Source organism: Rhamphochromis sp. 'chilingali' (assembly GCF_963969265.1).
Source record: "Rhamphochromis sp. 'chilingali' genome assembly, chromosome: 21".
In the NCBI taxonomy this organism is placed as follows: Eukaryota; Metazoa; Chordata; class Actinopteri; order Cichliformes; family Cichlidae; genus Rhamphochromis; species Rhamphochromis sp. 'chilingali'.
The window spans coordinates 22,062,710-22,087,994 of NC_137949.1; the positions used below are offsets into that span (position 1 = coordinate 22,062,710).

At 41.4% G+C, this 25,285-nt stretch overlaps 1 protein-coding gene and 1 long non-coding RNA gene across 4 annotated transcripts in view; one reads left to right on the top strand and one right to left on the bottom strand.

The window, feature by feature from the left end:
- Window positions 1-1,062: 1,062 nt before the first annotated feature.
- rps6ka5 (ribosomal protein S6 kinase, polypeptide 5) overlaps window positions 1,063-25,285 on the bottom strand; it is a 32,292-nt gene continuing 8,069 nt past the window's right edge. For 2 of the 3 annotated variants that reach the window (XM_080870458.1, XM_080870457.1), the window contains 7 exons: window positions 24,984-25,117; window positions 24,157-24,250; window positions 23,068-23,238; window positions 22,557-22,748; window positions 8,327-8,486; window positions 7,608-7,771; window positions 1,063-7,152 (listed from right to left, as the gene is read on the bottom strand). In XM_080870458.1, the coding sequence (XP_080726584.1) occupies window positions 6,847-7,152; window positions 7,608-7,771; window positions 8,327-8,486; window positions 22,557-22,748; window positions 23,068-23,238; window positions 24,157-24,250; window positions 24,984-25,117 (1,221 nt within the window). In that variant the 3' untranslated portion in view covers window positions 1,063-6,846. The remainder of the gene's footprint in view (window positions 7,153-7,607; window positions 7,772-8,326; window positions 8,487-22,556; window positions 22,749-23,067; window positions 23,239-24,156; window positions 24,251-24,983; window positions 25,118-25,285) is intronic. The other variant, XM_080870459.1, reaches the window with a different exon arrangement.
- Window positions 9,522-15,640, top strand: LOC308389229. The gene is made up of 2 exons (XR_013970239.1): window positions 9,522-10,243; window positions 12,785-15,640. It is a non-coding gene; the product is annotated as an uncharacterized lncRNA (long non-coding RNA).

Here is a 25,285-nt window from a genome sequence, read left to right on the forward strand (position 1 = left end):
TTAAGGAAATATACAAAATTATTTTGGTAATTATCAATAATGTTAATTTAGGGCACCCATGGCATAAACCTTACATCTGGTGGTGATTTAAACAACCTTGAAGACACAATTTATTGTAGCAATGTTTAAGATAATATATGCTAAACATAATTTTCTACTTGTTTCTAAAGGCTTATTGAACAGTAAACTGCTCTTCTGGTTAAACTTTATTAAACACTGCCATCTGGTGGCTGCCGTCTGACATACTTTTAAAACTCTTGTCAACATGACAAGTTCACACCTGATTTATTAAAATCAAAATCATCAAGTGAACAGGAAATCGTACGTTTATTGTCTTTTTGACAACTCATACACACAAATCCTGGTATCACAAAATATCTTCATTAATGACGTAAACACTTAAAAATACAATGAAGCAGAGGATCTATTAAAAGACTCATTACTGGTATCAGATTATCAAACGTACACATGTATTCAGCTAGCACGTAAAGCATTTATTGAAGCAAATCGAGGGTTTTTTCCCCTCATACTATCGACGGTGTGCCCAAAAGTCCTGAAGGATGATTTTCACAGTGCCTTAAGAAGCAGGTACGCACATGGTGTCTCCTCGCCGTATCTAAAAAGTACTACTGCTGAGGTTTATTTTATCTTAGAATTATCTGACAACAACCATCAAGAGAAACAGAAAGATGAGAAACATTTGAACCTGCACAAAAGAGGACATTTTTCCTGCAACATATGTGTGACTAAATCAACATGTAAGTGCAAAGTTTTGCCCTTAAAGCTTGATGTTGTGTTTTAAACCAGTTTAGTGACCAATCTCAAAGGGATTCACTGCTACAGTACGTTTGGACAAGTTTTGATAAGAACAGAAAGATTGACAGGAATCAAGCAACATCAGCACATGCATGATGGCTGCACTGGTGACGAAAATGATGATGATCACGATGATGAGGATGATGCCTTTACATCCCTTACAACCCATGGATGTGGAAGCATTAATATCTGTTACCAACTTTACATATGCTCTATGTAAAGTTGGTAACAGATATTAATGCTGAGTCAAATAAATTAACGCAAGAGAACACGTCCTCATGCAGGTAAGTGTAGCTCAGCAAGGCCACTTTGTAGCTGACCACTTGCTTTTAAAAGGCTGAACTGTAAGGGGGGTATATATACATATGGCTGTCACTGCCCCAGAGATATCAGTGTAGTTGTAGTTGGATACTTTTAATCAAAGTAACTGTTAGCATATACTCCCAAATTAAAACAAAAAAAGTTCACATATTTCATTTCCTGGCTGAAATGATTCTGGATATTATTTAACATTATTAATTCCATTATTTGTATCCAAAGTGGAGCGTATTAGGTCCTTTTTATCTCAGTAGTGCCATTTGTGGACACTACCAGGGTGCCTTTGCATGATTAACCTTTCAAATGAATCTCTTTTTTTTAATCATATACTGAGCTTTTCTCCCTTCCCGCTCCCTTCAAGCCAACTTTCTGTTGATTGGCTGCCCATATCTGGGATATCTGCTCTCACTGACATCATAAAATGTCAGGTTCAAAGACCAATAGACCAAAAAAAAAAAAAAGAAAAAGAAAAAAAAAAAAGAAAGAAACCAAGAATTCAGAGCGGTCTGAAGTCTGAGCTTTTGCCACGCAGAGATTACATGTTCAGACATTGAAGTATTTTAGACTTTGATATAAACATCTACAACACAGAAGCACAGCAAAGCTGGACATTTTAACCATTCACTCTTTCTTTTCTCGCTCTTGATCAAAGCTGCTACACCTGACTCATGACTGATGAAAGCTCTACCTTACTTGGAAGTGCTCTAAATTGTATCAATAAATATACTTATCATTAGCCATAGCGGGAGATTTTGTTTGTTTTGAAGCACTTTTTCTGTGGATTCGTTGAGCCACTTAACAATCATCATGGTCATTTTAAAGGATCGCACTATTATGCTTCTCTCAAACAACTGATAGTTTGAGCACTTCAGCACCTTGGACAGCTCCATACATAAGGCAGTGACCAATCAACATGTCTTGAGTCACCCATCACTTCTTTGTATTTTGCTTCCAAGGAAACATACTTTAACTTTTTTTAACATTTTCTAGAGCAAAAGTTCTGTAATCTTTCTAAAAGTTGGTCTGTGGACACTAGTTGCTTTTTCATTCATTTTTTAGACAAGAAAAAAGAAAAATCCAACAAAGACCTAACGCAGGACCTGAGATAGACATCTGGTCCTGCAGTTGATCATTAGAAATGATCTCAAATGAATAGTGACTAAAGAAACCACTCTTAAAGGAGGGAAACTGGGAGAAAAGACAGGTGTGCCAACTATACAAGTGCTGGACTAAAAATAAGTGGGAAGGTCTTATAGAGTGATGAATCCAAATTTTAACATTTTGGAAGTCAGGAGAGAGGTACAACAGTCTACAGCCATCTGTAAAACACAGTGAAGGTTCAGCCATTGTTTTGGGTTTGATTTCAGCAAGTGGTGTTGGCGATCTTTTCAAAACTGATGGAATCATGAATGCAGACAAGTAGCATCAGATTTTATCCACCATGCAAAAACAAAAAGCATCTCATCGGCACTGGTTTCAAGTTTTAGCATGACAATGATCCCCAAACAAACTGTTAATGTGGTAAGATCATCCAAGAAATATCATACAATGAAACATTTTGTACCAACTCTGATTTTGCCTGTATACTGTATTTCCAAGTTAGTTTCTATGTGTCCGATAATTCACTGCACATATTTCCAATTTTCCTGGCAAAATATAGAGAAATGAAGCTTGGCTCAAGACTCTTGCACAGTACTGTACACGTCCTTAATGTTGACAAAAAAGAACAACACTAGCTGCAAGGTGTGTCCAAAATTATCGACGTTCACAAACAACACATGCACACGAGCACCATACTGAGAATCAGTACAGGATGTCACTCAACGCTGCCCTTAGTGTCTTAATCCCATGCGTGACTTCATGGACCGGAGCACTAAAAACACACCGCAACATCCCAAGCCAATTTCTCTGACTAAAGTGTACAACAGCAGTCGCTGGTTTACACAAAACAATTCAAACTACCAGCCCTCTAATTAAGTGTTGGAAAAATGCTAAAAAGGTTTAGCATCATTAGGCGTGACGCTTTCAGGCTTAGAAACGAGGAAGCACTGTAGGCAGAAAAGGAACTTTCGTTAAAATTTAAGGGAACTGACAAAATAATGTATCAAAGGCAACAAGGCCTAAAATAAGAACCGGCCTCCCTCTGTCTCTCTTCCTCGTGGTGGCACAATAAACAAGGTGTTCATCAAAAGAAGGAAAGCCTAGTTTGGAAATCAGCCCCAAGAGACATTGATACTAAACCAACCCTTTCCTGTGATGCACTGTTATTTTCCCTACAAAGAAAGTGAGCCGGGTCCCACAGAGGCAGTGAGTAGAGTACGGTATTTTCTTTGGAACAAACAGCACTGCAGCACATCAGCTAATAGAGCCTGGCTCCCAGAGGGGAGCTCAATATAGGACACTCTTCCTCTTCCTCCACTTGAGCTATTAATACACCCAAACAAAAGAAAAGAGGCTTAATGAGGCAGCAACGGGGAACTCATGCGAACTAAGTTAGACGAGAGCTTTGTAGTGTTTAGCTCCAAGGATTCCAGCTTTTTCATACTGGGAATCTTTTCCATCTGTTCCATTTCTACAGTGGCTGACGTTATGGGAGTAAAAGTACAGTAAACACTGATCAGCCAAAACATTAAAAACACTCTCTGCAATGTTCTGCTGAGAAAACTTGGATCGCACCATTCGTGTGGATGTTCCTTCACCGTACGCTTCCCACCGAAATAACTGCTTTTCCCAGCAGGACAGTGCACCTTGCCACACCACAAAAATTAAACAAAAAACATGAGCAAGAGCCCAAGGTCTTAAACTGCTCTCCAAACTGACTGACAGCAGTCCATCTGCCCTGTCCCAGAAACTAACAGCATCTCACGTCTGTTCTCCAACATGTCAGAGCTGTTTCTTCTGGCACAAGCTGGACATTACACAATATTTGGTGTTGTAGACGATCAGCGTATAGAAATTTTGTTACACCTTTTTAAGCACTCTGCTTAAACCCATTCAATGAGGTCTTTGTGAAATGGCAAAACAAGCAACACAAAAGTGTAAAAGAGATGCATAGATTTAAGCATGATAATGTGCTGGGTATTGATATTACTGATTCCATAAAGAATCTCTGAAGAAAACACATTATGTGCTGTTAAAAAAAAAAAAAAATCATCTGTACTAAAAAAATATCGTTCATTGAATGGACCAAGAAAAGAAACTCGAACAAACAGAAAATGTGATATATGAAGCTTTTTTTTTTTGCATATTTGCATGCAGCTTAAAGCAGCTACCTTGAAGTTAATGCTTTGGTTCTGATTCAGAGTAAAAATGGAAGAGGATGACAGCGTGTGTTTAAATGCACACAGTAGTCCAACTGAAAATCTGTATCCTGGCTGAGCAGGAGAATCTGATTCTAGGTAGCTTCACATACGGATCACCAAGTACCCCACACAACAGCAAAATACAGTATTTCAATTATTACAATGAAAACAGACAAAGACGTAATTAAAAAAAAAAAAAAAAAAACAGTTAACAGAGCATGGCATTTTTTTCCCCTAACTATCCCAACTAACACCAGAATTGTAACACTGGGATATTACAATATTTAGGCTATTGTAACAAGGGGTTTTGTACACCCATCACAATTTTAAACAGTAAAAGTCCCGAATTGAAAATTGGTTAAGCAAGTAAACAAACTCACATTAAATCAAGTAAGAATCTGCCCCCCAAAAAAGCCCACAAAGGCAAATAAAGGAAGTGGTTGATGTTTCGGGTCATATCATGCACTGGGGACCTAATACTAACAAGATATCTGCCTCAAAGTGCGAGCTGTCACACAGTGCAAAGATCACCTTTTCAGTCATGCAGTACAACATGGTAAATAGAGCAAGGACGGCATCAATAGTAAAAAGAAGCATGTGGTAGGGATGCACTGATTGTTAACTTCTGGGCCGACTGGCAAATTCTGATGTACTTATTCCACCTTCTGTTCCAGGGAAGCAAAGAAATCTTCACTATAAATAAGCATAACTGAACTTGAAGTCTTTCAACGCTTCATCACACTATACTTGAACAATAAGCCAGTTAAACACTGATATGATTCGCACATCAGACATTTTTAATTGCTGAAATGAGTCAACAAGGCCCACAACAGCCAGATACCAACATTTGGCTAATATAATCAATCGGTGCATCCCTAATTTGTGCTCAACAACTTGTAATCATCAAAGTTCGGCATTTTGCAGTAGTTTTATGACTGAAGACAAAACGGGGCTACTTTTGCTCTACATTGTCTCCAAATGTCCTAGTGTCTGACCGTCTTTAAACGCAAACATTACCATTCAAATGCAGTTTGGCACATAAGCCTTCCTTTAATTAATATTTTTTAATCTAAAAGAAAAAAAAAAAGAGGTCACTTGAAACTGCCCTCAGGCATCTTGGTTCCAAGAAGGCTCAAATCTCAAACTACTTGACGCATTCGACCCTTACGCTAAGCTGATCTTCATTTTCCATTTGGGACATTCTGCTCAATCCAATTGGTTGTAGTGATAATGAGACAATTAGGTCTCTACTGCTTGGCTAAATACTGACTTCAGGATCAGACCACATGGAACAGCAGCAATGCTAAGTCCGGCAGTAGCCATACTCCCACATAAGAGACAAAAAAAAAGTCTAAATATAGCTGTTCTAGTCAGGTTGCACTGCCTCAGGCAGCAGTACTCGCTGATAAAAATCACAGATTTGGCTGAACATACTACATCCACATTTGGTTCTTACAAAAAGATGTGCACACATTTTCATCTTTTATATGAATCAGGAAATGTATATTTTTTAAGCCACTAAACAAATATCAATCTTAAAATTCACCTTAAATAATTAGCAGTACCTATAAAGAACTCTGGTTTCATGACTTTGACTCTTACGATGTATACAAAACAAACTAAAACTGACCTACTAGACTCTTCGATGTGTCTAACTAGAAAGATATATGAAAGATCATTTCACTGTATGGAAAGTTTTTTTGAGCTGATAGGAAAACACACACACACACATACACACACAAAATATCTTCTTTTTTTAGTCTCACTGTATCCATTATTTCTTTTCAGATCATAATGAATCATAAATAAGTTAATAATATAGCTTATCATAAATAAATTTCAGTCTGCAAAATTCACATATAAATAAGCTGCTCCGTATAGCAGAGACGTAAGATTATCCTCCGGCATGTGGCCTTTTGTTTCTCTCTCCTTTTGACAGAAATTACAAAGCATCCGTGGTGTAAACACTGACTTTCCCTTTAAATCTCTAAAAACTCGGACAAAGACAGAAAAGGAGAGGACAGATGTTGTGATTTAATGACGAGACTGAAGATGTCTCTCCATTCTCTGGACCGGGGGCAGTAGGGCAGCCCTTTTCTTTTAGGACACTGGTGACACTTCTTCCTGGTCCAGTCCCTGATTGATAGTCTGTGTGAGAAAGTCAGAGCAAAAGATACGATAGGATAGGCTATTGCTAGTGATGATTGATTGATTGATTGATTGATTGATATAGAGGTGACAGTGCTGCTCCTGCTGCATGCTTGGTTTTAGAGACGTGCTGACATCCATGCAATTGAGCCAGAGACAGAGAGAAAGAAGAAGGATGTCTCTATACTAGTCCAAGCCAAACTTCTTCTTCATTTTTTTTTTCAGACCCAACTGTCTGAATCTGGATTCTCCTCAGGCTGTCTTACTGTCCTTCTGAGAAGGGAAAGGTTGGAGGTGCTGGCTGGTGCCCAGAATCTGTTCCAGAGGGCACCGGTGTGTTGACAGGGGTGATGACAGGAGTGATGTTAGAGTGCTGTCGATTTGGGTCTCCTTCTTGAAAAGTTTTCTCCTGTGACTGGGAGGAAGAGGAGGACGAATGGGTACTCTCGCTGGAACTGCTGCGGGTCTCTGTGCTGGTACTTGTTTTTTTCATCTTCCTCCTCTTGGCTAGAGGCGCCTTGTCCACCGTCTGGAGGCGGAACCCTTCCCGCTTACATTTGTTAAATGCCTGCGAGTACAAAACAGATGTTTGGTTAGACTTTTACATTTTAGTTTCAATGAAATGCACTGCTCTCATCTTTTTTCAAGGGATCTTACGTTTCAGATCCCATCAATATTTGGCCAAAACCCAGGTCACATAATTATATCATTAGTCGCATTAATATCCATTCAGCATTTTGATGAATCGCAATAACAACACAAATCCAACCTCAAGTAAGACAAAAACTAGCATCTGCGCTTTGTTGCAGTATCAAAGTGCCTTTTGATGCATTTTAAATTACTAATATCTTTAGCATTTGTTTGAATTAATCTTCCCACAATACGGTTAATATAATGTGGTCTCCATCTCTATTAATAACAGCCGGTTGACACTTAGCAGAAGCTACACAATCCAAATTTTACACTAGGTTGGAACGTTCTGACCTACTATCTAACATTAGCACCCTTCTGAACATTTCATACATTAAAAGTAGCTTTGACACAAGTGTGGACAGAGGCAGTGGAGGATCCGAGAATGTCTGGGGTCATAAGTGGGTTGGAGGACAACTGGCTGTCGTCCTGGAGCCAGGCGTTGTAACGGAGGCCACACATCTTAATCCTCTTGTTAGGGTCGACCGTCAGCAGCTCTACAGGAACAAGACGCAGATAATTACCTTTAACGCTCTTAATCCAGGTGGGAAAAGGTGAGACACAGGCAGGAAGTTATTTCCTCTTTAGGAAACCTGATCTCTGAAAGCTGCTTTGTGAGTAGAAAGTTCATCCAAAACATGTCATCACTTACTGACATTGCACTAACGGAGCACTACTTGTCCATTTCTTCTTCCAGACTCTACCAGCACCACCAAAATCTGCCCTAAACACGACTCAAAGCTTTTGCATAAACCTCATTTTATTTATTTAACTAATTTACAATTTCACAAAAACAGTTCATACTACTTTATTTTGAAAGTCGATATTTTATTCTGAAAAAATGAGCCTGGAACAAAGAATCTACCGATAACAGAAGTCTTGGAGCTGCAAGCTAACACTACTCACTTTCATAACCATACCCTAAAATTTGTAGTACTATTTAAGTGGAATTTTATAAATTTAGTGCACTATGTTTCTATGTTTTTAATGGGAAAAAAAGAAACCGAAGCTCAAGTTATTCAAAAGAAAATGAGCCAGTTTTTTCCCCTCACCTTGTATGAGGTCCTTAGCTTGCTGGGACACGTTTCTCCAGGCCTCTCCTTGAAAAGAGAAATCTCCCTGTTTGATTTTACGCATAATCTCTTCAGCACTGGTGTGGGTCAGGCTCTTCTCCTGGCACTGAAAAGGCACCTGGCCGGACAGCATGGTGTACTGCAAACAAAGGAAGACCATGCAATCTGCTATGAACATAAACATATTAAAATAAAGATGATTTAGAGATCTCAATGCAATTTTTACAATACAGTCACATTTAGACTGGCTTACCAGTTTATAATAGCTCTCGCTTAGCTTTTCAGTTATAGACTTTAAAGAGAGAACAACGTTTATTTAGGTTTTTGTTACATTGTTGAGAAAAGTCTTGGAGTGAGGCCAACTGTTGGTCACCTAGAATTAATAATTATTAAGTTATTAGTTTTTTAATTTTTCTCAGCTCTTCTCTGTCTCTGAGCTAACAATAGCTGCCACATCATCAAACTGTGGCGACTCAACCATAGCTCGCCACAAAGTGTAGACGCACCTCTGACACCTACTTCCTGTTAAAAGAGAGGTTTTGCTTCCCACTGTCACCAAGTGCTTTCTTAAAAGGGGTCTGATTGCTGGAATTTTCTCTGTATTATTGTAGGGTCTTTACCTTACAATATAAAGTGCCTTGAGGTGACTGTTGATGTGATTTGGTGCTATATAAATAAAATAGAATTAAATGTGAAAGATGCTAGTTTGACAAAATTGGGTAGCACAAATAGAACAACTGTGTCAAAACTTGAACAGTGTTTTTGTGAAAAGCTTTACTACAAAGTTAATAACGACTCCATTATTTTCCGTTTTCAGTACAACACACTCTGCAACTTTGATTTCCAGGAACTGGGATGCTGTGTAAAATGTATATCACCAAAATATCACAATAATCCAATGATTTTGAAGAATTTATAAGGCCTAAATAAAACAAAGAACAATATAATCTTGAAAGAGACATTGCACTGTTACTAAACTCATTTTTTCACAGTAAATATGAAAAATCTGAACATCTCTTTGAGACTCATGGATGCTGCGTTCTGCAAACTACACAACACACTATTTAAAACCAGCATCTGTGATAATTGGGAGCAATAGTGCATATAGAATTAGCTACATAGACATGTGTAAAGGCACCATTAATGCAGATTATGTATACAGGTATTAGATTATTCTGTTATTATATGTTACCTTATATATGTAATCAGAGTAGTTGAATTAGAATACTGCTGTAGATCACATTATACCCTTTAATATAGAGTGTGTGAGCTGTATGTAGTTTAGTTCTCATTATACTTTTGAGTTAACAGAACATATTCACATATTAGTTCATTAGATAAATGTGCATCACTCTGTATCCTTGATCTGCTGGGAATGTGTTACACTGTTTTCTTGACATGCTTAATTGTTGAATCATGAAGAGAAGGTTGTAAGCAGGAGACTCTGTGTCTAAAGACAGGGGAGATAGATAGACCACATTCCACACCCCCACCTTACAGAAAGCAGAGAAACAACTGCCGAGGTCATAACTTAGGCGCTGTAACAGAGAAAAATGTGATGTTTTGGCTTTTACGACTAGCTGGGGGCCACTAGAGACTATAAAAAGCTGAGCAACCCGTCACCATTTTGAGACATGTGCCTGACCCTCTGGTAGCATCTCTCCCGTCCGGACGTTGTAATGCTCTTATTGTTGAATTGTATGGAAATAAATGATTGTTGATTGAGCATTTATACACCGAGTATTGTCCTTCCTTCAGCCCAAAGATTCAAAGAATTGGGAGAATTCAAGAACTTGGTGCCGTGACCCGGATCTTTGGTGTGCTGAGGAGGTGTAGATTTGGCCTTTGGTGAGATCGTGGGGCAAAGTGAACAGAAGGCCGGCCTAAAACAGAAAGGTAAGCACAGCCTGTTGTATTATAAATACCAAATGTGCATATTGGGCTTTCCAAATTAATCTGTTCACTGAGTCACATGTATTTTCACAGTAAATTTGTCGGTGTCTGGTTTTTGGCGCAAGATACTAACAACATAAGTTGAGGCTGAATTCCAGTGTGTTAAATAAACTGCTTCTACCGAGAAACTAATAAGACACTACGTTGAGCTAGTTGCAGTAAACTGCTTCTACCGAGAAACTAATAAGATACTACGTTGAACTAGTTGCAGCCACTTTACCTTCCACATTTAATTTTGTCTAATACTGGCTTCTGTAGCAATAATACATTAGAATTTATTCTGAAGACGCGGCCATTAGTCCAGTACATTGAAGTCGAGGTTTGTTTATTTTGTTTATGGTGTCAGTGACGTCCTGGCTTTTGCCGGCTATGAAATAGAAGTTGATTTAAGGAAAAGCAGATGCTGGCTTCACGGTGCAGTTGAACGCTGGCAACGCGAGAGCGAAACACGTCCGTAGGTTTGGTTTATGATACGGCGTGTTCCGGTGGTGCGGCCGTGAAGTGCAGTAGTGGTTGGTGCTAGTTTTAGTACATTGGATAGAGGTTTTGACGGTGGTTTGTGGCGTCAGTCGAGTATAAAGGGCTGCGGTCATAATACAAAGTAAAAATTTTGTACATAGCAACACCTGGTTTATGATGTCAGGTATAACTTCGGGGATGCAAGCATCACTTTTATGATGCGACTTTGCCCCGTTGTGGCGGTCATAAGCGCAGAGAAAGGGGTATTTTGGTCTATGGTGCAGTGTGCTTTAAGAAGATCTAATAGTTGAGCTCAGAGGTTTCTGTGTAAAATTCCCGCTGAGGAAAAGTGTTGTGTGTGAGTGTGAAGGCGCGCTCTGGGTGAGAGAGTGTGTGTGAAGCTGCGAAGCGCGCTCTGGGTGCTGTTTTGTGGGTAAAGCGCGCACTGAGGGAGAGTGTGAGTGAGGCGCGCTCTGAGTGTGTTTTTTGTGTGGAGTGTGAAGCGTGAACACAGTGACAGTGACGGTTGATGTGTTTGATTAGGAGGACATTAGAGCAAATACACATTTTAGGATCAAAGGTTGATGCCTAGTGTACCTGTGGAACATTTGCCCTAGGAGTGGCGACCCTCCTGTCCGTGGACGCGTGGCCAGGACCGGCGTCGTCCGGGTGCCGAGGTGGTGACTTGGGGAGGTGAGGGCCCCCGCATAGCTACGGAAATAACACTGGAACGGCCGTGTAATCACGGGTTCACATTTATTCCGGACAAGACACATTTTGCGAACAAAGGTTGAGTCTAGATTAGTAAAGAAATATAAAAAGGTTGAATTCCTCGTTTCAGTGGTTGAAATTGTTGTGTGCCTGTCCCCTGACGAGTGTGAAATTAAAATAAAGAGGGAATTTGGAGCCACATAGAGATAGACGGGCATAATTGGGTGTATTACTCTGTGGTGTAATAAAAATAAAAAGGAGAGATAGTAAGAGGTGTGCAGTGGAGAATTATGGAGGAGTACAGAGAGGAATGTGTTGGGAGACTGGCGTACAGTTTACGCTGTCAAGGTAGGCGGGTTGCCTGCTTATCTGTTTAACATGTGATGAAAATGAAATTAAATAAATCTCTTAGTGTGTTAATACAGGAAGCTGCGGACCTGGACCAACTGCCCCCACAAGCACAGCGGTCGAAGCAAAATTATAGGTAATGGGAACCACACCCAGCACGAATCAGCAGCTGTGAAAAAGACAGCAGCGAGGAGAGAATTAGAGGAGAAATTAAGAGAAGTTTTAACACATAAAATTGGGGCCAACGGACTTGTGGAGGTTGGGAAGGCGTCCGGAGCATCACAACAAAAAGGTGAAACAAAAACACACAAGCAGAGAAATCTGAGAGAAAGGCTCCTTTTAAGGTAACGCCTAGTTTGAGAAAAGATAAAATTAACCTGCTTTTATACAAATGCACATACACGCAATGAAGAAACAGCTTACACTCATGAACACGTGAAGATTTTCCAGCAAGGTTAAAGAAAAATTAACATACTTAAATGATGAAGTCTATACATTACTGACAAAGAAACCCTCTGGGTTGCAGGACAACAATTTAACTAAAAAAAAAAAAAAAAAAAAAAAAAAAAAAAAAAAGGAACACTGGTCTAACCAACCAGGCAAGACGCAACAAATTTAGTGGTAAAAAGAGTCAAATTGTGACATGTTTTCTGTTGATTGATTAATAAAAGTGATTACTGAATGAAAGAAAGTTCCTTTTTTGGGCTTTTAAACATGATCTTAAGAATTTTAACATATACCGGTGTTGTCCTGTCAACTTGGTGGGTTAGGAGTTGATTATATCGGGAGACAAAAAAAAAAAAAAAAAAAAAAAAAAGGGGGAGAGAAGGCTGACACAGGGCCTGGCCCCATTGTCTCCCCTCTGAATAACACAGCCAACACAACATCATTTTCCTGTTCATTTGTTTTTGTTTTTTGTTTGTTTTTGTTTTGTTTTTTGTTTTTTCTATACATATTTAATTACAGGCTGCTTTGCCGGCCCTGAAAGCCGAGGCTGACTGGACTCCTGCTCTCCCCCATACGTGACACTGACCAAATGCTGCAACAGCTGGACCCACAACAACGACCTGAGAATGTCAACAGACCTGCAGGAATGTGATCTCATGCAGCCGAGACGGAGAGCACTAAACCTAAGGCCCGTTTCACTACACGGGGGAAAATTCCCAGACTGCGTCAGCTGACAGAGCTGTGACGAGACGCCCGCCAAGCCCGAATGAAAAGTAAGGCCGAGCGAAAGAATGCTGACCTTGATAACTTTGCATTCACACTGTGCAGGACAGTGATGGACCAACACGGATGATCGGGTGGCGAAAAAGGGCGTGACCGAGACAAGAGGAGTAACTGAGGACAGAAGGCACCTCAGAATGGACAAAAAACACAGAAGAAGATGCAGGTTTCACCTGCGGTGAACATCGACACTGGAGAAAGGACTGCCCCAATTGGGGTCAGAACCAGGACGGACTGAATTTTGAGCAGCAGCAGCAGCAATGGTCGCAAACAAACTGAAAAGGAGGGGGGCAGGACCCCAGGGCACGCTTCAGGCCGTGGTTTACCCAGAACACCAGAACAGGAAAGTGATGAACACACACACACACGTCTCCAAACACACAGATTCAGAATGAAGTGAAATACACACATGAACACGTGCACTCGTTGAGTGAGTGAGAAATGACACACACACACACACACACACACACACACACACACACACACACACACACACACACACACACACACACACACACACACACACACACACACACACACGGGAATGCTGATTCACTGAGAAGTGATGCACACACATACACATGCACACGCTTGTGCAATGAAGAGTGATCCACACGCACACACATACACGCTGATGCAATGAAGAATGCTTTGCTTATGCTGATATGCAAAATGCTGCACACAAACATCCCAATGCATAATTTTTATGAGGAGCCATTGATTACTTAGAATGTGTTATATGTCACCCAGAGGGCATTTATGTAGATTTTAGGAATAAGGTCTAAAAAAGTTTGGTTATGAAAACAATGTCTGTGCGTGATGTCTGTTTATGGCTCAAGGCCTTGACTGAATTCTTTGCTGTGCTTCACACAGCCCTGATGAGGAACAGTGGCACAGAGTGAAAATGATGAATTAATAGTGTAAGTTTTAGGTCGGAGTACGGCATTTTCTGTGATTGAGTTTTAATTCAAGGAGGAACAAAAGGTGTTACGGCACCTGAGGTTCTCATTCCCACACAATATTGTCCCGGCAGGAAGCAAAATGTTCCTGTGAATTTCTGGTTGATTGTTTGGTTTTGTTTAGCGCTAGCTTGATTTTATCAGTGAGCTTTGGCTTGTGTTCTTTCTCGTAAGCGAGAGAGGGATAGTTTTATGCTTGGACATGTCTGCAACGGGCCCTAGTTTGTGTTATTTTAGTAGTATTTTGTTGGTTATGTCTGTTTTCGTTTTTGTTACAGTGCACTGGAGAAAAAACATCTGAGAGGTGTGATCCACCGGTGGTGATATGGTGATATTTTGTGAGTTCATGATTTAACAATCAGCTCTTTAAACCAGGCCTGAAAGATTGAAATTTAAAGCGCTATAAAATATTATTACTGTAAACAGTTGCAAAGTGTGCTTCTCCATGATTGTAATTGGCTTGGGAGAAATTCACTTATAGGGAACACTGATCTAAAAGGATTGCACCGAGTCAATCCGGCCCAAAAAACAACAAGGAATTGTTTTCCTTTAAAATGATGACGTCATCTTGCTGGTGATGGAGGCTCGAATAGGTTGCGCGGGAGACTCCATTATCAGCAACATCTGGTATGAATGTGTATGGAGGTATGCATGTGAATGGACTGTGATGGACGGACTGGAAGCTTTGACTGACTTGATACTGAGACAATGACTGCACCAACTTTAGGATTAGTAAATGCCAATAAACAATTCATAAACAATTCACCCAGCCGACAAGAGAAGGGTGGATGCTTCGCTTTGTTTTGTTTTGTTTTTTCAGGAGCAGGAGGATAAGAGAGACTGGAGGAGGAGACTCTAGCTTCACATAAGTATGAACTGCAGACTTAACACTGTGGTTGCTGATTTTGAGTTACCGATGTTTGCATTAAGAAAACTGTGCTATATTAGCTGTGTTTTGATTAAGGTATCATGTTATATTATTGGGAATGCCAAATGCTACAGTGGAGAAGACTTTTGATACCACTCATGACTGGAATATGTTATTATTAACCATAGCAGGCCACTGTAAAAAGTCAATTAAATTTTATAGAGGAAAATCGCCAAAATTGAACAATACCTATGAATGACTGGCCACATTCAGAATAGAGATATGCAATAATAAACATTGGTCCACGTGATTTAGGTTCTCACTTGAAATAGTAAGTTATTAAATGTAGAATATAATCGACAGGGACATTTGATAGGATGTGGTACTGAAAAAGAACAAGAGCAAAGTAAATAAAGAAAATATTGTGTTTAGTTTGGATAAATTCAAATTAAAATGTACCATTACACTCAGAGGATCAATATGAAATAAAACATATGCAAAATTTGTAGGAAGTACATGACTGATAACTGTTCTGTCCTGAGCGTTTGTTTCTAGAGCACCCACTTGACCACACCAACAGTTTCTCGCCACCGAGGAGGGGTACTTGCAAAAAGAATAAAATAAAAATCTGAGTTTAACAAAACATTTTAAATGTAAATATCAAGCTTACCTTTCTTTTTCCATGAAATGTGCTTGTGGGCACGCCAGCCATTTTGAAAAGGTGGGCAAAACAATTGGCAAGGCCACACCCCCACACATGTGATATAATTTTAAAGGTACTGTTGCCCTCTCTAAGAAACATCAGGAATTAGAGGAGTGGCAAGTAGAGTATGCGAGCTACAAGCAAAAACTAAAATGTGTACTACAGTGTGCAAAAATGAAATACTGGGTCATCAGGGGGTCATGAGGGACATTTATAAAACTAAAAGTCCCACTAACCTTAAAGTGCACTTGAAAAGCCCACACAAGAAGGTTAACCTAGCTTACCTAGAAGACCTCATCAGGGGGAGCACACTCCCCCTCCTTGAAGAGCTCACCCACTCAACCCGCATCCCCAGAAAACAGCTAACCCCAGATAAGGCAGCGTGATGTATCCCGAGACAACAGGACTGGGACATCTAAATAAAGGTGTGAAACAATCCCCTTCAAAAGGTTATCAATTCACTTCAACCAAAATTAGGACCACTCGGTGCGGCAAGAGTTAATAGTTATTAGTCTCAACACCCAAGGATAACCAGAAGAGCATGACTGATATGATGGAACTGGGATTTTGTTACACTTAATTTTTTGCAAAACACAAATAAAACTAAATTGAAACTAAGGATTTTCAGAAAATAAAAACTAAACTAAACTAGCAAACAATTGGTAAAAACTGATTAAAACTGATGAAAATTGCAAAACTATTACAACCCTGGTCCAGACTAAGATGGTGTTGGACATCTTCAGGGCAGAAAAGGGTTGGTGTGACCAAGGTGTGGTTTGGCTTGTTGTATGTACATTTCAAAATGTTACAGCTCTGGATGGAGCAGTTACCAGGGCATGGAAGGATGACAGACTTTATTACATGAGGAGAAGGGACATTTTCGGGATCGAAGATCCTCAGGGATGACAAGGCTGGAGCAACGGTACTCGAGAGAAGAATTTCTGATACTTTCTGAGATATGATGTCACCAACCTTCTCTTTTAATTGTCTAGCTCCAATGAATTGACACATGGGAGTGTGTCAAAAAGGGGGAGTTGAGTTTGAACATCAAACAATGGTGATATGAAAATTTCTATGAGTTTATTTTTGTGTTTAATAAATTAGCTATGGTAAAACTTAAGCTTATAATGTGTTAGACTTAGAAAGGGTTCACTAATTTTTGATTTCTTTTACACACACATAGATTATGATTAGAATAAGTCCTGAACATAATATTTTAAACCAAATTTGAATCATTAGAAGAACAATGGATAACAATATTAGATTATCAAGGCTAGGGAGAGAGGTGTTTTGGTTTTCTGTCTCTTGCAGAGAAAGGAACAGACACCAGACGGGGACCCGGAGATGTGAGGACCCTTCACAGCAGGGACAGATGTAGGGACTGCCGAGACAGCAACTGGGGTCAAGTGTCATGACGTTTGGGCTCCTGGAGAAGATGGATCCCACAAACACAGCAATAACCATGAAGGGGTTGGCGAAAACCAGGAACACCAGACCAACGAGGTTCAAGAGGCTCTTGGCAAAAAGGGGGACACGCCGGTGAACCCAAAACACACAGATCCTTGTTTGAAATCGGGGCAGAATAATCCCCAGAACTGTGCAATGACTAAAGGGTGGTCTAACCCCGGAGGTTGAAGAAAGAAGCTGAGAATCACCCAACTGGAAGACACTGGTAGCTGCAGCAATAAAAATAAAGGTTAAAAGCTCCTTAGACAGAGGTTCTAGTCTAAGTACATTTGAAAGGTATAAGGGGGCATTAAAATGGGAGTGGAAAACTGGAGCACCAGAATAAAGCTGTGGGAGAATTGGGGAGTGATGGGAGAGTCATCTGTAACTGCTGTTATGGTTGTAAATCTAACTTTGCTTGCATCTGAACTGCGTGAACACAGAGGTCATCCCACATATGGTCCACCCGTTAAAGGGGGACAGAGGGCCTCAGGATCAAGAAAACCTGGACCTTGCGACCCTGGAGTGCATGTTGTAAGTGATCTCTTTCAGAGATCAAAAGGGGGAATTATTAGATTATTCTGTTATTATATGTTACCTTATATATGTAATCAGAGTAGTTGAATTAGAATACTGCTGTAGATCACATTATACCCTTTAATATAGAGTGTGTGAGCTGTATGTAGTTTAGTTCTCATTATACTTTTGAGTTAACAGAACATATTCACATATTAGTTCATTAGATAAATGTGCATCACTCTGTATCCTTGATCTGCTGGGAATGTGTTACACTGTTTTCTTGACATGCTTAATTGTTGAATCATGAAGAGAAGGTTGTAAGCAGGAGACTCTGTGTCTAAAGACAGGGGAGATAGATAGACCACATTCCACACCCCCACCTTACAGAAAGCAGAGAAACAACTGCCGAGGTCATAACTTAGGCGCTGTAACAGAGAAAAAATGTGATGTTTTGGCTTTTACGACTAGCTGGGGGCCACTAGAGACTATAAAAAGCTGAGCAACCCGTCACCATTTTGAGACATGTGCCTGACCCTCTGGTAGCATCTCTCCCGTCCGGACGTTGTAATGCTCTTATTGTTGAATTGTATGGAAATAAATGATTGTTGATTGAGCATTTATACACCGAGTATTGTCCTTCCTTCAGCCCAAAGATTCAAAGAATTGGGAGAATTCAACACAGGTTTGGTAGCGACAAATGCTCTCATCAGGAAAACCTCTTTTTCGGGGAAGATCTTGGCTATTCTAGCAACACAACATCAAACCCCATTCTGCACAGATCAGTGTGGCTCTGTAGTAAAACATTCAAGGATCCTAACTGGCCTTTTAAACATGCTGTCATTAAATTTGAAATGAACAGATATTTTAAGCGGTTTGACATTTTTCTTTTATCTTTATATGTGCTTTTGATGGTGAATAACTGCATTGCATTTTTTTTTTTAATTTACATCTTCTAAAACATCCCAACTATCTTTTTTCTCCATTTAAATCTCTAATGCCTTTGTCCTCAGAAATCAGGTATCTCTAGTGAAAATCTAATTTATACACTTTATACAACAGCTGCGGACGAAAAAACACTATGTGCTCATTTTTGTCAGTGCCACACTACCTTCAATAAGCTGGTTAAGTAACTAGACGTAAGTGTTTAAACACATTTACTGTTAAAATAACATGTTTTAAAAGCGCCCTTGACCGATCACGACTGTCCACATTTTTCCATTGTTATGCTGCAAGTTGTTGACCATGGCTGAACTAGCACTCAAGAGAAGAGCGGTTTGTGCTCAGCTGAAAGAACAGGATTCTCTCACCTTGGCCTGAATGCATCTGCCCTCATATTTCTTATTAAAATGACAGTAGTTGGGAACAACCCTTTTGGCAGCAAAGGCTCTGTTGTGCTGTGATCTCTCTCTCCCTCTATATCTCAACTCAGTTGGCTTCCAGGGCATTGTGCACAAAGCATGTCAGTAGCCATTTCATCAAACCTCCAAGAGGCACAGTACACCCATATCCCCCCAGGGGGCGACGGTGGGAAGCAGCACTTAAACATAGAGCCATGGCTCTGTACGGATGACTGGCCAACTACAGAAATCTTTCTCTCAACTATGTGTCCTTTCCTTATCCTGTCTACCTCTCCTTTTAATTCTTCTCTTCCATGCAAAAAAAAAAAAAGTTGAATGAGGATGACATATCCGCATAGCCTTTACCAGGTCTAAGAGTGGGGCAGGTTTTGCTTCTTTTTGTGGTGAGCGTAAACTGTGTCAGCTCACCACAGGATGCTGAAGTTTGTACCGCTGAACAAGAGGAGATGAATATCATCCAACACAGATTAGCCTAAACTACTACCAAAATCAGTTAAAATAACAGCTGATTGCTTAATCAGAGTGGCCTGTGTCAAATGTTTAATCCTCAAACTGGATAAGATGTGCAAATCAAGAGTATATGAAGCTTCTGATTAAACATTTATTTGGTTATAGAAACACTTCAGTCAAAAGCATTTTTAGACAAGCTTTAAAGTGGGAATCTGGGTTCTGAAAAGATTTGTGTAAATTATACATTTATATAATCAGGTCACTTTCCTGGAGCATTGTGGAAAGTGATGGCGTTAAGTCACAAAGAAGGATGCTCCTGAATAGGGCTAATCAATGATCAGTTATTTAGTTCTATTACAACCTGTGAGAGCCATGAGTTTCATCAAAAATCTACCTTTCATGTACAGAGCAATACTTTCATAATGTCTTTGAGCTACATGAAATTTTACTTACCAAGAATATTGCATTTCAACAAGCAAAATAACTTAACGCACTAATATACCCTGGAATTTATATTCTGCCTTTTTTTTACGAAAAAGCACCACACCTATGAACAGCCAACCATTCTTTGGATAACAGATACTACTAAGGATGACAGGTTTGGTATGGATCTTCTTAAGTGGAGCTGCATGAGGGAACGTCTAGCAGAGGCCCCAGTCCGCGAGATCTTCAACGCACACCTCTGGCAGAGCTTCGACAGCATTCCGAGGGAGACTGGGGACATTGAGTCCGAATGGACCATGTTCAGAGTCTCCATTGCCGAAGCTGCTGCATTGAGCTGCGGCCGCAAGGTGGTGGGTGCCTGCCGTGGTGGTAATCCCCGAACCAAATGGTGGACACCAGAGGTGAAGGGAGCCACCAGGCTGAAGAAGGAGTTCTATCGGGCTTGGTTAGCCTGTGGGACTCCGGAGGCAGCCGACAGGTATCGACAGGCCAAGCGGAATGCGGCTCGGGCAGTGGCTGAAGCAAAAACTCGGGTGTGGGAGGAGTTTGGAGAGGCCATGGAAAAAGACTTTCGGACTGCCTCGAAGAGATTCTGGCAAACCGTCAGACGTCTCAGGAGGGGAAAGCGGTGCTCTACCTGCACTGTGTATAGTGCTGGCGGAGCGCTGCTGACGTCGACTGAGAAAATTGTCAGGCGGTGGAAGGAATACTTCGAGGACCTCCTTAATCCCACTGACACGTCTTCCGAGGAGGAAGCAGAGTCTGGGGATGAGGGGAATGACCCGCCAATTTCCGGGTGCGAGGTCACTGAGGCAGTTAAACAACTCCTTGGTGGCAGAGCCCCTGGTGTTGATGAGGTCCGCCCCGAGTTCCTGAAGGCTCTGGACGTTGTAGGGCTGTTCTGGTTGACACGCCTCTGCAATGTTGCGTGGAGATCAGGGGCAGTACCTGTGGACTGGCAGACCGGGGTGGTGGTTCCCATCTTTAAGAAGGGGGACCGGAGGGTGTGTTCCAACTACAGGGGGATCACACTCCTCAGCCTCCCTGGGAAAGTCTATGCCAGGGTGCTGGAAAGGAGAGTTCGTCCGTTAGTCGAACCTCGGATACAGGAGGAACAATGCGGTTTTCGTCCTGGTCGCGGAACACTGGACCAGCTCTTTATCCTCTCCAGGATACTTGAGGGTGCATGGGAGTTTGCCCAACCAGTCTACATGTGTTTTGTGGACTTGGAGAAGGCATTCGACCGTGTCCCTCGGGGTGTCCTGTGGGAGGTGTTGCGGGAATATGGGGTGTCTGGCCCATTGCTACGGGCCATTCGATCCCTATACAACCGTTGCAAGAGCTTGGTTCGCATTGCCGGCAATAAGTCGGACTCGTTCCCGGTGGGTGATGGGCTTCGCCAGGGCTGCCCTTTGTCTCCGGTTCTGTTCATAATTTTTATGGACAGGATTTCTAGGCACAGCCAAGTGGCGGAGGGCTTTCGCTTTGGTGGCCTCAGAATCTCATCTCTGATTTTTGCAGATGATGTGGTTCTGTTGGCTTCATCGGGTGAAGGCCTCCAGCTCGCACTGGAACGGTTCGCAGCCGAGTGTGAAGCAGCGGGAATGAGGATCAGCACCTCCAAATCTGAGGCCATGGTTCTCAGCCGGAAAAGGGTGGAGTGCCCACTCCGGGTCGGGGATGAGTTCCTGCCACAAGTGGAGGAGTTCAAGTATCTCGGGGTCTTGTTCGCGAGTGATGGGAGAAGGGAGCCGGAGATCGACAGACGGATTGGGGCTGCAGCTGCAGTAATGCGGACGCTGCACCGGTCCGTCGTGGTGAAGAGGGAGCTGAGTGTAAAAGCGAAGCTCTCAATTTACCGGTCGATCTACGTCCCTACCCTCACCTATGGCCACGAGCTGTGGGTAGTGACCGAAAGAATGAGATCGCGGATACAAGCGGCAGAAATGAGCTTCCTCCGAAGGGTGGCTGGCCTCTCCCTTAGAGATAGGGTGAGAAGTTCGGCCATCCGGGAGGGGCTCAGAGTAGAGCAGCTGCTGCTCCACATCGAAAGGAGCCAGCTGAGGTGGTTCGGGCATCTGACAAGGATGCCCCCTGGGCGCCTCCTGGGTGAGGTGTTCCAGGCATGTCCCACCGGGAGGAGGCCCCGGGGCAGACCCAGGACACGCTGGAGAGATTATATCTCTCGGCTGGCCTGGGAACGCCTTGGTATTCCCCCGGACAAGCTGGAGGAGGTGGCTGGGGAGAGGGAGGTCTGGGCCTCTTTGCTTAGGCTGCTGCCCCCGCGACCCGGCCCCGGACAAAGCGGATGAAGATGGATGGATGGATGGATGGATATAAAAAAAAAAAAAAAAAGAAGGCCTACTAATCTATTAATTATATAACCATAAAAAAGATCAGCTATAACTGTAATCAACAATTGTACCTAAAAATATTAATAATAGAACAGGTTAATGGAATTCAAATTAAAGCCTTAAGTCAGGATTTAAAGTAAGTTAAAGATCCAATACCCTTCCATTTCCAGCCAACTCAACCCTACCAACAATGCAACAGTCCTAGGCTCACCACATGAACATCAATAAATGCACTACAATCTATGATTCATATAGTGTAAATGGTAACGTTAGCATAAACAGCTTGTTCACCATTCAAAAACTCAGATAACGGTTTGCTCGTTGTTCTCTCCCCAATTGCTGAACAATCAATGATCCTCGGTCAAATTAATAGTGCTTTGATTTAACCTGAGCGTGGCTGCTCCACTCACCAGGATGACCCCTAGACTCCACAGGTCACAGGACTCATCATAGCCATCATATTTGAGTATCTCTGGTGCAGCATACTGTAGGGTGAAGCAGGGAGTCTTTAGGAGCTGATTGTCTGGTGGTTTCAGTCGAGCGAAGCCAAAGTCTATGATTTTTATCTCAGAGTTCTCACTCTCATCTGTGAAGAGCAGGTTCTACAAAGCAATTTGAGACACGCACAGCAATCATTTTTCTCAGCTCAGCAGAACTGGTTCACTCAAGTAGTAAATTGTACATCATGACTGACCAGGTACTTGTGACCCACGTTGGGGTCAAACAATTTTACTCTTGTTTTGTAAAAAAATAGCAGAGTGAGAACGAGAGAAGGACAGATCATACAAAGTTCAGAAAAACACAGTAATTCTTTTTCAGAAACGTACGATCCAGCCAGCCTGCATTCATCACAAAGACACAAACTGTGCTTGGACAGAAAGAAATCTCTGGCAATAGCTCAGCTGAGAAGCTCTCCAATACCTCCGGTTTAAGATCCCTGTGCACAACTCCTACATCATGCATGTGACTGACAGCAGACACCAGTTTGCGCATGATCCGGCTGGCTTCCGTTTCGCTGAAATGTTGTTTCCGGCGGATTCTATCCAGCAACTCCCCTCCACCAAGCAGCTCCAGAACCAGGTATGTGTGAAGCTACAGCAAACACATACAGGATAAGGTTACATCTGTTACACCCACTCTTAACCTATATTCTTTAACAACCCTTGAATTAGCTCGGCATGCACAAACACTCTTAAATGTTTGGCAATTAAATAAATATTGGAAAGTTTGTCTTTCCTAAAATATCATCAATGTTGCTTTCAAAGCTTGAACACCACATTGAAAACAACTGAAAAGTGATGGGTGAAACATTAAACTGTAATTTTTCTATTGCGTAACAAACAGAAACAAACACACACAAAAAACCATCCTTGATCTCATGATGGTGACATTAAACCACATTGGTATTAAGTAAAAATGAAAGGGGCCAGACAAAGTGGCAGGAGAATGATGTGCCAGAGCAGCGGGGTTGAGCTTCTCATTAGTGCAGGATCTAGGGAACAAAGACAGGACTCAGCTGAGGCGGGTGAGGCAGCGCTGCTTTGATCTGGGTCACAGACCTGTGAGGTACAGTAATAACCCCACTGAGCTCATCAGGACTAAAGTGGTGCTCCTGGGCATGAAGGACCGAGGCTAATGAAGCTGTACACAGTCACACACACGGTCACACCTTCCATATACCGGGGGTAAGCTACATTTAGAACATATGCGCGCTTAGTTTGGGTTAAGTGTGCGGCTCGATTAGCAAAACAAGTGAATCTAGGTTGTTACTATTCAGTGGCGAAAAATGGATGTTTGTGCAGCTGCAGTTTAGAAATAAATCAGAGGCGAAATATTGAGCACAGTGTGAGATGTTCATGAAACAATATGCAAAGAGATAAAGAAACACCCAGAGGGCTACCAGCATCCCCATTAATCTGCCTTGTTCCATTTCCTCGACTTAATAAGGCTGCAGTCCCCATGGAAAACAGAATTTATGGAGGCAAATGTAACGGACGCGATTATCTTTACCTGATCGTGGTAAATTTCATGTAACTTGACAATGTTGGGGTGACCGTCGCAGAGCTTCAGGGCTGCTATTTCCCGCTGAGTCTGGGCCTCCATCCTACAGCAAAGCCAGTCACATATACACACACAGGACAAGTGGAACATTTTCCTACTTTTGCATTACGTGTTTAGGAGCACAATATGCTAAGATTTTCTTTTTTTTTAAAGAAGACAAAACATTTACACACATTACAACACTATTAGTTGTACCACGTTAACGTTTTCTTATAACATGCTCAATACAGTATAAAAAAAAAAAAAAATCCTTTTATAACTCAGAACACACTGGAAAATATTAGGTTTTAGGAATTAGGTTTCTTTTATTTATTTTGTTTACTTTAGGGGAATTTCCAAAATACTTTAGGGCAGTTTTGCTCTAACCAACGAAGAGCTAGAAAATACTGGACATGGGTTTGCCTTGCATCAGTCCTAATGTCAACTATAATCAGAACTATAATACTGGGTGCCAAACTGTGGAGGAGTGTATTATAAGCATACATGGGATTTTACAGGACGTGGCAGTAAAAACAACCAAGTGATCTACTTATATAACCTGGATTTTTCATAGGGAAAAAAAAAAATCAGGAAAATATGTAATCAGGTCGAATTATGACATTATTTGGCCTTTGTTAGTTTAACATTTATTAGTCTTCTCAGACTGGCTTCAGACTTGGCTGAGCAGGGGATGGAGGAGGGTGGCGGTCCAACTGATCCAGTAAATCTATAAACAAAAGACAGAGCCAAAAGCATCTGAGTTGACAAACACATGTGTGCACCCAGTGAACTCGTACCTCTTGCTGACAATCTTGACTGCATATTTCTGCCCAGTCTTCTTGTGTGTGCACCGTCTGCAGATCGAGAAGCTACCCTCCCCCAGAGCACTTTCCTTCAGGTCCATTTCATAACTCATATAGAAAGGCGAGTCCTGCAAATACGCATAAAAATAATCACAAAAAGTAAGAATTATGTGTATATTTTATTATCACGCAAATAAAATTCACATTAAATATTATAGCCTGATATAGGATGTTTGTTTGTAGAATTAAAGTAGAGATTTTGCAAGTTCCTACATTACTTATGACCAAATTAATTT